Source organism: Macadamia integrifolia, chromosome 3 (genome assembly GCF_013358625.1).
Source record: "Macadamia integrifolia cultivar HAES 741 chromosome 3, SCU_Mint_v3, whole genome shotgun sequence".
In the NCBI taxonomy this organism is placed as follows: Eukaryota; Viridiplantae; Streptophyta; class Magnoliopsida; order Proteales; family Proteaceae; genus Macadamia; species Macadamia integrifolia.
The window spans coordinates 14,094,325-14,110,949 of NC_056559.1; the positions used below are offsets into that span (position 1 = coordinate 14,094,325).

Consider the following 16,625-nt stretch of genomic DNA (forward strand, 5'->3'; position numbering starts at 1 on the left):
CTAGGGCTTCATTATTATCTTTTAACACTTTAAGTAACTCATCTTCCTGGCTAGAAGTCAAATTTGAAGAAATTATTACAGGAAGAGTCTGGTCAGGCCCTAGGAAAGTATACCTCAAATTAGATGGCAACTCCTTAAGATCTAGCTTAAGGGGCTCAACTATGGAAGGTTTGGGAATGGAATTGGAAAGGAGTCCTAAGGGCTCCACAGGTGTGTGAAGACTCAAAACTTCAGAAAAGAAATTTTCGCTATCATCCAACTCATCCATACACTCTTGGAATTCTGAATCAAAATCAATATCAAAGTTGATAACTAAATCATCAGAAAAATCCAGAAAATCCTCAAGCATATTGATCTCTTCTTCCATATGTGGTTGCTTGCCTATCCTAAACATAATAAACTTAACAGTTTGGTTACCAAAAGATAATCTTAGGAAACCATTCCGGCAGTTGATTAATGCATTACTGGTAGCCAAGAATGGTATTCCTAGAATTATTGGAATCTCATCCTTGGTTGAGAAGGGCTTGGTATCTAACACAATAAAATCAACAGGGAAAATAAATTCGCTTACCTTTAGTAAGACATCCTCAACCATTCCTTTAGGAATCTTAACATACCTATCTGCCAACTGAAGAGTAGTTTCAGTGGCTTTCAATTCTCCCAATCTAAGTTGCTTGTTCACATGGTAAGGTAAAAGATTCACACTTGCGCCAAGGTCAAGTAAGGCATGCTCAATGTAGGTGTTGCCTATGACACAAGATATGGTCCTTGGATCCTTATACTTGGCTGCTATAGGCTGAGTAATTATGGAACTAATGTTACCTGCCAAGAACGCCTTTTTGGGCATACTAGTGATATGTTTGTGAGTACACAAATCTTTCAGTACTTTTGCATAGGCGGGGATCTGGGATATGGCATCCAAAAGAGGGATGTTCATTTCTACCTTTTTGAAGACTTCTAAAATTTTATCCATGGAAGCAGTCTTCGTTTTGTGTACCAAGCGATTAGGAGGTGGGATAGGATGAACATAAGGACTATTAGGGATTTGCCCTTTTTTAAAAGAATCATTTTTGGTTTCGTTAACCAAATCATCTTTAGTTTCAAAGGAATCTTTAGGTTCATCAGACGAACCTGGAACAAGAGGCACACTTGTGTCCTCAACTGAAGGAGAATTAACAGGAGTAATAGATGGGAAAGATTTAGGAACGCTCTGTTGGTACTCTCTACCACTCCTAAGGGTATAAACAACATTACATTGGTTAGAGGGCCCTTGTTGGGTCTGACCTTGTATTATATTCAGTGGTGCATTAGTTGGTGTTTGTGAACTAACAGGTTGATGATGCCTAGGGTTAGGCTCTGGTTGACTGGGTAAAATTCCTTTCTCCCTCTCATGCATAATTGAGACAACTTGGGTGAGTTATCTCGTAAGATTTTGATGGCTTGTCATGAGGAGGGCCATATTTTTTTCCAAGTCACTTATTCTACTTGCCTCTCCAGTGTTGGTAAACCCAGGGGTTGCTAATAAGATGATAGGAGAGGGGCCTAGGAAAACTAGCCTGAGGTCCTACATTTGACCTAGGAAAAGTATTTTGGGAAAAAGAATGTTGTGCAAAGGGAGGCCTTTGGAGTCCAGGTTGACCTTGATTATGGAAATTGGAAGGCCCTGCTTGGTTGCCCTGATTACAAGAGAAATTTGGGTGATTTCTCCATCTTGGATTATAGGTGTTACTATATGGATTATTCTAGTATAAAGCATTAACACTATCATTAGAAGTGCCCCCAAAGGTGTTGGGGCATTCTTCTATGACATGTCCATGGGACTGGCACCAAGCACAAATCTTAACCAAATTGACTGATGATGACTCTCTATGAACAATAGCCTCAATCCTTTTGATTAGGCTATCCAAATGGGCTTCCTTGGCTACTATCCCATCCACAAAATATTCTTTCCCTCCTATGGTTCTTTCACTCTCTTGAGTTGATTCCTACTCACGGGTTTTGTCAGCTAAGTCAAGTAAGAATTCCCAAGCCTTTCCTTTATCTGTAAAGGATGGGAATCCCTCAAGGCACATAGACTCTATCATTTGTTTAGTTGGGTAATCAATACCCTCATAAATTATTTGACATAAATGCCATAAGTCTAGGCCATGGTGAGGGCATTCTTAGAGTAGATCCTTGAATCTCTTCATAAGTTTGGAAAAGGACTCACTAGGCTTTTGTCTAAGTTGAAAGATATCACTTCTAAGCTTATTGGTCTTATGAGTTGGGAAAAAGTTCTTAAGGAAGACAAATGTGAACTGTTCCCATGAGGTTATGGAATTTGTGGGTAACCCATACAACCACTTCTTAGCTTGGTCTTTAAATGCAAAAGTGATAAACTTAAGCTTAACAGCATCATCAGAAAGCTGTTGGATCTTAATTAGAACACATACCTCTTCAAATTCCCTTAGAAATAGGTATGCATCCTCAGAGGTCAACCCATGGAAGTGGGGCAACATAGTGATGTATTGAGATTTGAGTTCAAAATTATTACCCTGGGCTTATGGTAGAACTATGTAGGAAGGTTGGGTTGCTCTAGCGGGGTAGAACCTATCTTTCAGAGATTTAAGTGGAGGGTTTTGCTGGTGGTCTCCCATATTGAAGTGTTTTAAAGAGAACAAATGTATAGGGTCACTACTTGTTGGATCTCTTCTTTCTAACCGATTCTTAGTATTACGTACTCACCTAATGCTCATGCAACAGAAAACTACCCACAACTAGAGTAAGATAAGCACAAAAGAATAGATAGCAAAACTTTTTTTTTAATGATTTTTTATGATTTTTTTATTTTTTTTTTTGGTTTTTTGGGAGCTTACCGGCAGGGATTCGGGGTTGCTCAGGTCAATTCCTGAGGTACTGCTACAGGGCGAAACCTGTCGTTATCATACTGTGAGGCATGGCGACCTCCACTGATACAACTATTATTGCAAGTTGTTCTTCTCAGGAATTCAATAAAAGAAAAGGAAAAAACAAAACAAAGCAAAGAAAGCACTCCGATTTACCAAAAGAAAGCGAAAAATAACATGGAACTATCTCCCCGGCAACGGCGCTAAATACTTGTTTGAGATTTTAAAATGTAACTGCAAGCGTATGGATCAGTGTAGCTACGGGTCGAACACAGGGAGATCAACCACTTTATTTTTTTTTTCTTTTAATAATGCAAAAGTGAATTGATTAACGGTTGTGATCTAATTCTAATTACCGTCCTAAACATATGTATCTAAAATAACATCCTAACCATTCGTCATCTAAGAATTTAAAGACGCAAGCCACGCAATTAAAATTAAATAAATAAATAACTGAAAATAAACAACCCACGCAATTAAAAAAAACAATAAAGGAAAAAAAATGCTGAAATAAAAATAAAGTAAAAGAAAGGGGATAAGGCTAGAGAGACTCACAAGTAGGTTTCTCTACTTAGCCCGAGGGATGCATCATAATATGAGCTTCCCTACTTGACCAGAGAGTCACTCTTACAAGGGTTACTCTACTTGGCTTTAGGGAAAGGGAGACAATTAAAATAAAAACAATAAATTGATGGTTCTATGGCTAGGAGGGGTAAAGCCAACACATACACTAGCCATGAACCTTGGGGGAAAGGGATAGCAATAATGTAACGACTGGAATTAAAATCCTAAATTAAGAAAGAAAGGGTAGTCAGAAGAGGGAATGAGAGGGGGGAGAGAAGACTACTGAAGGAGCCTACTTACTTGAACTGAAAATTTAATCGATTTGAGATACTACCAGTACTAAAAACCAGATCTGGAATAAACCAAATCTGAAATTTCTAGTACTAGAGAAAACAAATCTGAAGAAAAAATAAATTGAACTTGAAAGACATGCTTCATAGCTTGTTCTTGTCACCTAGAACTAAGCCTAGAACTAAAACTTGAAAATTACAACTTGAATTGCTTAAACAATAAAATAAAAGACTGAATCAAAAACAAAAGTGCTTGCATTAATTGAATAAAAGGAACTTACAAAAGTGTTTAAAGTATAAACCTAGAACTAAAACTAGAGAAAGCGATAGAGCAACTAAGAAAAAACCCTAGAAGAAGAATGAAGTGCCTCCTCTCCTTGTGTTAATTCTATTATATAGAGAATGGGGGAGGGAAGCTAAAGATTTTAGCTTCTAAAAAAAAAAGATTTTTTTTTATCTTGTTGATGAGGTGGAGGAGAGAGAAGATAAAGAATTGTAGGAAGTAGGGAATCTCCAACGATTTTGCTTCCTTTTTCCTTTTTATTTTTTTATTTTTTTCTCTCTTCAAACGTGGGTAGCATCTTGGATGATTTTTTTAATTATTTTTTTTTCTATTTTTTTCCCTTTCCTATTTTTTTCCCTTTTTTCTATTTTTCTCTTTATTTCCTTATTTCTCTCTCCTCTTGCGTAAGAAACCATTTGGCCGACCTCCTTTAAGTGATGAGTAGGAAAGAGAAAATCTTCTAAAATAAAAACCTCAACAAAATGGCAGTTAAGAGGTTTGAACTTGAGACCTCTTAATAAGCAATGGATTTTGCACACCACAACTCATTAACTACGCTAGGTAGTTGTTGTTACCAAAAACGAATCTTCAATCACTTAAGGATTTGGTCCATCGATCCTTGTTGGCATTTAGAATATTCCTTATACCCTTGGAACAACTGCAGATGGGCTGGTTCTGCATCTCGGTTCAGTTCCGATCCATTATTCTTTTTCTGACCCGAAAAGAATAATCACTTGTACGGTTGACCAAACGAATATGTACTTGCAATTGAACACGTCCATTTTGTTTAGAATTTCGTCCTCTTCGCAACCATGAAAAGAAATAAGACCTCTTTACGTCTAAAATTGGAGATATAGCGCCCGATAGTCCTTAAAGCCTTAAAAATATAAAACTTGCAAAAAGAGAGTAAAACCCAAGGTAGCTCCATTCTAAATATGTAAAATGTATGTTTTACTACCTTAGATTTCACACATAAATGTGCTCATCAGCAAACCGACCTATTTTTTTATTATATAATCAATTATATCTAGTAGTAACCAAACGATTATTGTTTATAGTCCATAATCTGTTATTTTAATTGATTATTGATAAACAGGTAATAAACATAAACATAAACTATGCCAATGAGAGCCTTAGCTTACAACTACCTTAAACCCAATAGGAAACTAATTGCTTGTATCAAATAGAATCCCACAGTATGGAGGTCTATGGTCACCTATTGCCCTCCTACCGACACACTCACTCGTACACTCTAACAAGTACTATAACCTTTTGAATAAATTGGACTAAATTTCCAGCCACTGTTCCTAGTATGTTCACACGAATATTCTAGTTTTATTTCTGGTAATGAAGATGCTTAATAGATGATTGATAACAAGTAACTCTCTTGGGCTTTAAGTGTCACCCGTAACCTGGTAAGGACTTAAATGAGCGTAACTCCCAATTGTTCCCCTACTACACACACATGCTATTATTGCTCTCTTTTATATGTCCTACTTGACCGTTGCATTATTATTTTTTTTTAAATATCTTTCTCCAAACTATTTGCAGGACTTTCACTCAAATCCCAGGAACTAACTGCTATATTTTTAGCTGTTAGACTGTACTGCAGTTTTGTTATGGAATATGATATACACACGCTACTAGATACAGCTACATTAGTAGCAACCCTGTGGGTTATTTATATGATTCGTTTTAAACTGAAGTCTAGTTACATGGAAGATAAGGACAACTTTGCAATATACTATGTGGTAAGTTTTCTTTCACCTCCTCTCCATTTTGTGGTATTTCTTATTAAATTGTATGCTTTAGGTTGTCAATAATGTTCATTTATTTATCAGAGTAAGTGCCTGGCTAATAAATATGCTATTTCAGGCATAAAGTGTCTTCCTTTCAACCTACAACTGATTAGGATAACTTACAGTTGTGTTAATGAAGTTGACATTTTCAATACGGAGTGTAATTTGTTTTCTGTTATTCTTGTTCATTTTTTACTTTCCTTGTGTATTATTGGCATCAACTGCTCAAAAGTCAAGAATTCTCGTGATCCTAAAGTTTTGCTCATAAATCCCTTGATAAATTTTGCCGCATGTGGGTATTTTATGCAGTGGAACTATAAAACTAATATATAAGGGCCATTACCCAGTGCTGGTCTGACCTATGCAGGGTCTTGGGAGGGATGAGTTTGGAGATGGTCCTAACCTTTGGCTTTTTTTGTGCGAGGTGGTCCTGTCTGAAGCCTCGAACCTGGGCATTTGCCTTGCCAGCTCAAACCTTTTATAATTGCTCCAAGCAATGGCCCCCTTAGAAAACTAATGTATGAATAACCATGATTAATTCCACAGTTGAGCAACAACAGTTCACAAAGTTATTGCCATTTTCCACCAATCAATGTAGACACCCCTATATTAGGATCAATGAACTAGTTATCAACAATTCAACGTCATGCAGTTCTCACAGGGTGTGGGGTTGGAGGTGAAAAATTTCCCAATGCAATAACAGAACTTAAAAAATTCCGAATAGAATTTCCATTGTTTTTTATGTGTATCCTTTTAACTGTTAATTTAACTTTTGGCTCTCCTACAACAGAAATAAATGAGCCTGATCTTATCTCTTGCAGACTTACATGTCCATTGCAAAATCTTGGGTCCTGCTCCTACAACAGAAACTAAATGAGCCTGATCTTATCTCTTGCAACTTATATGTCAATTGCAAAATCTTTGGTGTAGCAGGACTCATAGTTTTTTTTTTTTGGGGGGGGGGTGGGGGGGAGGGCAGAGGAGGGATTACTAACTGTTGTATTCTGTTAAAACAATGTGAGAGTTCGGAGTGCATGACTTACTTGGGTAAAGGACTTGGGGGAAACAGGAAGACACTGTTTGATGTAATGCTGAATTTAAAGAGTCAAACAGTACCAAAACAGAATCTTTTCACCGAGAGACAAGCAAGTAGTTTTTGGAGAAAATTCGTGTAGGAGAATCAGACCAATGGATGGGCATAAAATTCAGATCGAATTGTCCTAATATAGTAAGGAACCTTTGCTGAAAATTCCATATTAATCCAAGGGGCAGCCGATCTGGAATCATGGGGTCATCCTAGTGGACACTAAGAAAGGGGAAAATCTGTCAAATTAGAAGTCTGATAAAAGAACAGGTTGCAGACTTGATTAACCAAGCAGAATGTCAATAAGCAGTGTTAATTTCTGGTCGATCAAACCAGCAGAATCAGTGAATTGATTTCAGCATGAAAGGATAAGCAATACCAATCGAAGTAGGATTCCATTAATAATCAGTTGATCTGCGGTCTGAAAACAGAATAATGATTCTGACAGAACCGATGAAGTAATCATGTGATCAGATTAAAACTCAGGTATGGCCTTCACCTTTGAACTGACAATCTTAGTATGAGTAGGACTGCTCTACAGAATCCATTGGTGACTACTGAAATCAGAACTTAGATCAAGTATGGATCTCACCTTTAAACCTGCAAGTCTCATGGTGATTCGATTGAAGAGTTTCAGAGATCAGAGATGCACAGTTCGCAGAAATATCAGTATCAACAGTACCTTAGAGAAAACTAGAGAGAGAGAGCAATGCACCCGGGTTTTCCACCGCAAGGTGTTTGGTGAATCAAACATCAACCAAGACCCTGATCAAGCACAAGGGAAGAGCATACCACGATAGGCAGCAAAGTCAGATTCTCATTAAGCATATTTTGTGTGCAATGCTGGACCCCATACAAACTTATAGAAGACTCAAAAACAGACTCGAACACTAAAAAGGAAGGCCTAACCCAATTCTTAACTAATAAGGTAACCTAATTTGACTAGGAAACTAAACTAATAAGCAAACTAACTTAAAACAGGTCTGGACTTATAGAATCCTAATCCAGCCTAACTAAAACATGTAAGAACAATTAACATAAAGAAATAAACTTGTGTTTTCTTCTTTAAACTGACTCAAGGAGAAATGGTGAGCAAAGACATGCATGGCTCAGGACTTGTAACTAACATAGCTTTGAATAAGCTGATTGGAGAAGTAGCTGACCCCATTTAACTGGGATAAGGCTGAGCTTTTTTTTTTGTTTGGGGGTGGGTGGGGGGGTGGGGTTGGGATAAGATAAGGCTGAGTTGAGTTGTATTCATTTCGTTCAGGTTATGAACTTTCTGTTATAGGTAAAATGGGGATTTCTTGTAAGAGGGAGTTTGGATCGTCTGTTGCTACTTATTGTTTTCATGATGGAGATTTATGACTTTGTCCAGAGGCTCGCTGTAAACTTTTTGTTGTATACTAGATAGTCTAGATCTTCTGCTAGAGGCTCACAGTACAGCATCTGCTAAGTGCTAACTAGAAAAATCTGATATATTGACATGCATTGAGGTATTTTTCTGTATTCCAGCTCTCTGTTGGTGTCTCCACGTGTGAGCATGCTTATGGGCAGCATTTCAATCGTTGGCAGTGTGTCTGGAACGCTGTATTAATTGTTTGAGTAGTTGTATGTTAGACCTGAATGATCTGGGAAATTAATGGAGTGGGTCTTGATAAAGAACATTTGTTAGGCAGAACTGTGTGGTCTTTTGGGTCTTTCTTTTCATCCAAATTGTGTCTGGGGAGTAGGTGGGTTGGTTGATCAATTCCTCAGACCACATTCTGGTTGCGCTGCATCACATTCCTTGCTCTCCTCATTTTCTCTAACTAGTTTTTCATTCTCCAATATTGCAAGAAAGCTCGACATCCTGAAACATTCTGAACTGTATTTTTGAATTTTGGGATGTTGAATGGTGGGCCAGATCTATCACAAACACTGCTGATGGGCTTGTGTATTTCAGTGTGCTATTTCTTATGAATGATCAGTGACAAAGAAGGGAATTTTTTTTTTGTCTTGAGGTTTTTGGTGCTGTTACATACTAGACTATGTTATTTTACGCGAGACTCACTGAGGGACCATTTGAACAGTTTTCTCTTCTACAATACAGTGCTCGGGTCATGTTTTTCTGTATGTTTTTCATGTACTTTTGTGGTTTATGGTTGGCAAAGAAAATAATATCTGTTATTTTAGTGCTGAGTGCTCCTACACAGTTGAGTATCTGATTTAATAAATGGTAATGTGTTAAAAAAGATTACCTTACATCTTTGCACTGAAGGTTTCGAAGTTATATTTGTTGGCTGGGGTCTGCTGAAGTGTTGATGCCCTGCAAATATTTTTTGTGCCTCTACTTTTAGGCATCCCTCCAAGGCATAATTGCCTGAATCCAAAGGCCTACCGATGCCTTGAGAATGTGTTGCTAATTTTGGGCTTGTGAATCCGAGGGCACAATGACCTTACGTTCGTTGGAATCTCTTAAGAATTGATAAATTACAAGTTACTAATCTATATAATTTGTACATGGTCATGTTAAGACCTTTACAATCTGAAACTCTTATTTACAGTTTGTCATATTATAGGTATATGATTGTATAATTATGCTCTTGTGAGTATGCGAGTTCAAAAGAAATGTATGCGGAAGTTGACGGATTTTAAAATATGTAATGGACAACAGTAGAAAGTAGCTGATATATCATGAATGGATTGTCAAGTTGTCTGGATTTAAATAGAAAATGGGAGTCTGTTATATTAGACTAGAACATTGTTGGTGTCGTTGATGTTCTCTTTAATTCACATCATATTTGAATTTGCATGTAGGTGGTGCCATGTGCTTTATTAGCTCTGGTTGTTCATCCCTCAACGTCACACAATATATTGAATAGAATCTGCTGGGCTTTCTGTGTATATTTGGAAGCTGTTTCAGTGCTTCCACAGTTGCGTGTCATGCAGAACACAAAGGTATGCTTTGGGATAGAGCATGCAATGTTTCTTTTTCCTTCTCAAATTTGTTGGCCTTGTACTTTCTTTAAATAATTTTTTCCCCACTAATGTTTGTTATTTTTTCCCCCAGATTGTTGAACCATTTACAGCTCATTACGTATTTGCACTGGGAGTTGCAAGGTTCTTGAGCTGTGCTCATTGGGTCCTTCAGGTTTGATCGTCCTAAAATCTCTACCCTTTTTTTCTTTTGATTTTACTTATTTCTTAATGAATGAATTATGGTTGTTCATCGTAGTGCTCCTTGGTTGTTCTCTTACAAATATCTACAGCATAGTTGCCATGGTGCCAAAGGCGGCTGCCAGGCACCTATGCAAGGCGCCCAAGGCGAGCACCTTATATTTCGGGAAAATGTGCCTCACTATGCCTGTTTAATTCTTGTTCCAATATATGTTTTCTTATTATTTTCTTCCTTTTTTTTTCCCATCCCACTTTCTCCCGTATTTCCCTTTTTTGGAGTAGAAAATGTCTGGTTGCCTGGACGGGTGGGGCATATTATGGTTGCCTTGGATTGGACATGTCCGTGCACCTTGAGAATTATGCTCAACCGCTACAGCTGATTGTATTTACAGTCTAATATCACTTGGCTCTGCCGTTCCAGGTCTTGGATACTAGGGGGCGCTTACTGACAGCTTTGGGATACGGATTGTGGCCCTCCATGGTTCTCTTATCTGAAATTGTCCAAACGTTCATCCTTGCAGATTTCTGTTACTACTATGTCAAAAGGTGGGTTATGAGCTTTTGCCATAAAATACGTCTACCCACATGTTATTTCCCCGGAAATCGAGTATTTTGGACTCACACGTTTGCTTTTTCTTCTCATTGCAGTCTTCTTGGTGGGCAGCTTGTGTTGCGTCTTCCATCGGGAGTGGTGTAAATGAGAACCTCTGTGTAGTAGATTTTGAGTATTTTTGCTGCCAAATTAGGAAATGTGGGTATTTGTTCTTTAGTTCCCCTTTGCACCCAATGTGGTTCATGTACTCTCTTTTCCATCTTTCTTGCAGCCATTAGTGGAACATGGGTTGCGGTGGTTGTAAAGTTGGGGATGCAAGAGGTTTAACAAAATATATATATAATTTAAGGGAGCTGTCATGTGGTGTTTGGCATGGAATATAGCAAACATTCCAAGAACTGTAATGTGGCAGTTCAGATGGAACTGAAATCCTGTGTTTAGGTTGATTCTAAGGTTCTCTGTTCACTGGTTAACTTTCAGTCCAACCAACTTTGCCAGTTGGCAAAACAAGGTATTAAGAAAATCAATTACTACCAAGGGGGACTACAGTGGGTGCGTAGACTTACAGTAGAGGTATGGGTCTGGCAACATGAGATTCTCCTGCCCAATTTCCATTGAATTCAGTGGGATATAGGGACATTTTTCCATAACTAGACTACCAAATTGGAGAAAACAAATACCAACTTCAATTGTTTGGCATGGAAATAAGAGTTGAAGAGGAATTTTCTTCGCTCTTGCCTGATGAAAACAAAAGACAATTCTTTATTTATTTATTTTCTTTTCTTGTCAAAACAGTCTTTAAGAGTTATTTTCTGATGACAAATTTGTTTAGCTATATGAATTAAAAAATAAAAATATCTTTTAAGCTATTGGCATTCCTCTTCGACCATGAGGGATCTTACCTTGAAGGTCAGATGTCCCTTAATAACCACCATCAGGTAATTTCACCCAGAAAAAGAGAAGAGAAGAGTTTTAGTTTGGAAGAGGGATTCCTCGCAATGACAGTAGGGGAAATTGCACTTCACACCAATGCTTTGTGGATAATGGCATCATTTACATGGGCCCACATGGTTAGAATAGGAGAAAGAATAATAATAAAAAACCCCTATATGAGGGGAATTGTAGTTTGTGTGGGAAGGTCATCATTTTTTGTTTTTATAACAAATAAGAAGTAAAGCGATACTGGAGTAACTCCCTGTATAGAAGATATCTCAGCAAAAAGCAAGATCTGCGTACAGCAAGATGTGTAAGCGGATCGACGCCGCTTACACATCAAGTTCTCATTGAAATAGACTCAACACAAGAAAAAGCTCTTACAATTTGATGGTTGTTAGAAAGCGTCTAGGTATGGCTCAAGTTCCAAATTCGTTGTGGGTTGAAATGTTATTTGCTGCGGCGGTTTTTACAAGACGCAAAAGGAGTCTCTTGGTATGAAGGGGTAGGATATATTGATGTCATAGGGCTCAACATTTGGCCCTGATGACCATAACCTGCCTTGGGGCCCCTTGTGCCTGAACAAGGTTGGGGTACAATTTCTAACCATGATGGCGAGTTAGGATTGAAAACACTAACCTTGGGTCAGGATTGTGCCGGGCCTGGGTTGAGCTCTAGGCCCAGACCGATCCAGTCCAAACTGGCCCTACAATGGTCAATTAGGGCCGGGTTGGATTGACATGAACCTCGTAGGGTTGGATTGAGCCTGAGTTGAATTTTGAAGAACTAGGGTTAGGCTAAGGTTTTAAGAAACCTGCCGGCCCATGGTCACCTCTAATTGATGATCTGGTTTCTAATTAGATCTTCTCGACTCCTGGCAAGGTTGCCGCATCAGTTCCATAATAGAATTAGGGCAAAAGAACCCTGTGTGTTTGCCAGTGGGAGGGCAAGTGGGATGGGGGCAGCGTGGTCTTTTCATGTCTGGGTGAAGAGTAACACAAGTGGGTAGGATTCTTTCTCCATAGAATGTTGCAGAAGTTGAAGGAGAAATTTTCAGTTTGATACAAGTAAATATACATCAATAGTTTAAAAAACTCCCAAGGCCACACAACATGCTTCTTTGGTAAGTACTCAGTCAGCTGTTTACCTCTATGGAGCTGAAGCTCATCTTGCGACAAACCTCGATCCCCTGAAAGAGCCCTCTGGCATCTCCCTCCTTTCAGTTGGGAGTTCGGCCAAAGCCGAACGGACCTGACCGAGGGTCCCTCCTTTCGGTTGGGAGTTCGGCCAAAGCCGAACGGACCTGACCAAAGGTCCCTCCTTCGGTTGGGAGTTCGGCCAAAGCCGAACGTACCTGACCGAGGGTCCCCCTTTCGGTTGGGAGTTCGGCCAAAGCCGAACGGACCTGACCGAAGGTCCCTCCTTTCGGTTGGGAGTTCGGTCAAAGCCGAATGGACCTGACTGAAGGTCCCTCCTTCGGTTGGGATTTACAGACCTGACCGAAGGTCCCTCCTTCGGTTGGGAGTTCGGCCAAAGCCGAACAGAAAAAATTAAGTTATACCATCATCTTTGGTAATTATTACAAAAATCTCATTTTTAGGATCCCCCTTTCATTTTGTTTCCAGGCCAAAGCCGAACGAACTTGACCAAGGACCCTGCCCTCGGTAGGGGGGCTCGGCAAAGCCGAGCAGTGCTGACCGAAGGCTCCACCTTCGACAGGGGGCTCAGTAAAGCCAATCCGAAGCGGCCAAAGGTCCTCTTGATCGACCGCAAAGCCTTGGTCACTGGTAATGCCAGGACCGAGGGAACAAGTCAACCTCGGAAGATAGTTACTCCCACAGGAAGAAGCTCCTAGTGGAAGTAAGGGGGCTCCTGATATAGCCAAAATAACCTCTCGGTGGGGGGGTAATGACACGTGTCACTGTTAGGACACGTGTCCCCCACCAGACGAAGGGCCCAAGGAACCACTCACACCCGAGCACGCTCAATCACCGAGGCACGCCCGCAGAATCACGCGGGGAATTGTTGATTTAGAACGAGGAAGAAAAAGTGACCAATAATTGGAGAAGTATCATTTTATTCTTTCCTTGTTTGCTTAAACTTCTAATCATTGTTAGAAATTCAGGTTTTGATTTGGTGATTCCTTAGAAGAAACGGAAGAAAGGGGAAGGTAAGTTCGGAGACCCTCGCCATTACCCACTTATTAAACTGTGCCGCCGACCCTGACTTGAGCGTCGGAGGATTAACCCCGGACAAAGTTCCGGGCCTCCGTCGTCTGTGTTTGTGTAGGTTGGACCAGCGGGGTTTTTGGCAGCAACAGGGGTGAAACCCCATCTCAAAAGTTGGTATGCTGCATTTGTTGGTTACATTGCCATGCAAACATTTGGAAGTAGTGATGGATAATATGTCTTTTTTTATTTTATTTTTTAATTTATAATATTTCATGTAAAATGGAGAAAACATGACTCGCCTTAATCAGGTTTGACTTTCTTAAGTTGAAAAACATGATTTCTAACAATGCTTCTAAGTACATGGGCCTAAGCTTTGATGGCTACAAGTGCTTTCTTTCACAAGAAATGATTAAGAAAGAAAGCACTTGTAATTACTTAGAAGGTTAATTATTTGCCTATAATTATTTACGAGGAAGAGATCCTCTATGCTATTAGATGGTCACAGGAGGCCATTTTTATCCCTCCTTTTCTTAATCTCTATTTCCTCCCTAACCATTGTGGCCCCCCTAGTGAAGATACCACCATTCTATGTGCTACCATTGGTGTGGCATGGGGATTTCTCCTGCAATGGCAGCATAAGGAACCCTACCAGTAGTTAATTATTTTTTTTTTTGAGGTTTGGGGGTTGGGGAGGAGAAATGGTTTTAGTTATTGATATTGGAATCAGTAGTTTAGTGTCAGGCCATATAGGATGCTTTTATAATCAAAAGATTCTGCTACTATACCATATTATTGATTTATTAGGCCCTACATTAATTAGGCAGCCCTGGTATAAAATATATATATATATATATATATATATATTTTGTGCAAAAGGAATTCTATTCAGAAAAGGGGGGCCAAGCAAGAAATACAAAGCTTAAGAGCTCACCAAGAATAGGGGGGGAGCCAAAAACCCTCAAAGGGGAAAGAAAGAGCCCATTTAGATAGAGAGTGGACTATTCAATTAGAATTTCGACTAATATGCAAAAAAGAAACAAGGAAAAGTGTTGCTTAAGAGACATAATATCTTGCACTATGCTCACAATAGAAGAGGGGGGAGAATAAGAGGGAACTGATAGATTATTTGTGGGAATAAGAGGGAATTGATAGGTTATTTGTGAGAAGAAAATCATTACCCTTGAGAAACCTGCAAGTCTTGCTAAGAGGAGGGTTAGACGGTTAGCTAGAGTCTCGCCAACTAAAGTTGGCACATGAGCTTGATGAGATGAAGCAATAAAACACGTTCTTTTAGCGTGATCAAAGGCCACACACCCAACCCCATTGATTTCAGACATGCACACATGGATGCATTGGTAAAAATGGCTAAATAGTCAGGTGGAAGCAACAACGGGGGGCCCTCACGAGGCACAACAAAAGCCGCAGGCATAGTGCTGCCAGTGAAAAGAGAAACAGTCTCTTTCACTTCCATATTCACTTTTGCACTCCACAAACGGAAGGGAGGAATGGAAGTATGAAAATTCTTGTATTTCTCATCTTCCAAATCTCCCAAACAATCAAAGCATGAGAGGCAAAGGAGATTTTTTTTTATGATTTAGAGGATTCTAAAGGACCCTTCCACTTAACAATCCATTCAGCAAGGGAGATATCTGGAAAGGCAGAAGTTCTTAGAGAAACCGAGGAAGCGAACCATGTTTGCTGGGCTAGGGGACAATATAGAAAAGTATGCTCCATAGATTCCTCATCACAACCACATCCATTGCAAATCCGTGAATCCACAATATGGCGTTGAGCCAGGCAAGACATCACACCAATAGCTCTAAGACACATCTTCCACAGAAAGGACTTAACCTTAGGAGGGATCATCGCATTTCATATCACTTTCTACATTCATTTGGAATTGAAAGAGCTCTCTCCGCCAACTTTGAGTAACATATGGAGACTTGCATTCCAAGCCTATGTGCAAACTTCACAAAGAAGGATCCATTTGGGGTCATACCCGAACACAACCTATCCAGACAACCTTCCAAACTGATAGGAATCTATAATATGCACTCAACCTCATAAGGAAGAAAGAATTTCCTTAGTTTACCAATATCCCATCTAGCTTGGTTATCAATCAACTCAGAAACCCAGAGAAAAGGACAGCCAGGGGGTCTAGGGAGGTGAAGTCCAAAGCCATCAATAGCTGGGATCCACAGATCCTTCCATATCTAGATGGATAAACCATTTCCAACGATCCATAATAGACCCTTACCCAGCAACTTCCTACCATGGAGAATGTTACGCCAAGCCCAAGACGGTCTATTACCAACCATTGCAGAGGAGAAGGTGCTTGAGGGGAAATAAATGCTTTTGAGTAGTCTCGCCCAAAGAGAATCCTGATTGACTAGAAGCTGCCATCCCAGCTTGGCAAGAAGAGTCTAGTTTTGCACATTTAGATCTTTAATACCCAATCCACCATCTAGCTTTGGAGGGCAAAGGCAGTCCTTAGCCACCCAATGAAGCTTCCTTTCATCATTCTTTTTCCCCCATAAGAAATTACAGCTTGCTTTACCAATCTTATCCAACAGACTGTGAGGGGGCTTGAAGTGGATCATGTGGTAGGAGGAGGTAGCCTTCACAACAGACTTGAGTAGAACTTCTTTTCCAGCAAAGGATAGAAGCTTCTCCTTCCACCTTGCAATCTTTCGAATGGTCCTATCTTTAATATGTTGGAATGTTGCCTTTTTGTTTTTTCCAATCTCCAAGGGGAGGCCAAGGTAAGATCCTGGGTGAACCAGCCTATCCACCTTAATAATTCTAGCAAGAATACGTCTAAGGAGAATGGGGGTGTTTGGATTGAAAGAAGCAGAAGTCTTGTGACCATTAACTACCTGACCAGAAGCACCACAATAGATATCA

General features: G+C 39.6%; 1 protein-coding gene and 1 non-coding gene across 2 annotated transcripts in view; both read left to right on the forward strand.

Moving 5' to 3' along the window:
• LOC122073068 (ER lumen protein-retaining receptor erd-2.2-like) overlaps positions 1 to 10,969 on the forward strand; it is a 33,342-nt gene extending 22,373 nt beyond the window's left edge. The window contains exons 2-6 of the mRNA XM_042637575.1: positions 5,574 to 5,773; positions 9,705 to 9,845; positions 9,958 to 10,038; positions 10,486 to 10,610; positions 10,713 to 10,969. Of these exons, the coding sequence (XP_042493509.1) occupies positions 5,574 to 5,773; positions 9,705 to 9,845; positions 9,958 to 10,038; positions 10,486 to 10,610; positions 10,713 to 10,761 (596 nt within the window). The 3' untranslated portion in view covers positions 10,762 to 10,969. The remainder of the gene's footprint in view (positions 1 to 5,573; positions 5,774 to 9,704; positions 9,846 to 9,957; positions 10,039 to 10,485; positions 10,611 to 10,712) is intronic.
• Positions 2,143 to 2,249, forward strand: LOC122075028. The gene has a single exon (XR_006139165.1). It is a non-coding gene; the product is annotated as a small nucleolar RNA R71 (small nucleolar RNA).
• Positions 10,970 to 16,625: the final 5,656 nt, after the last annotated feature.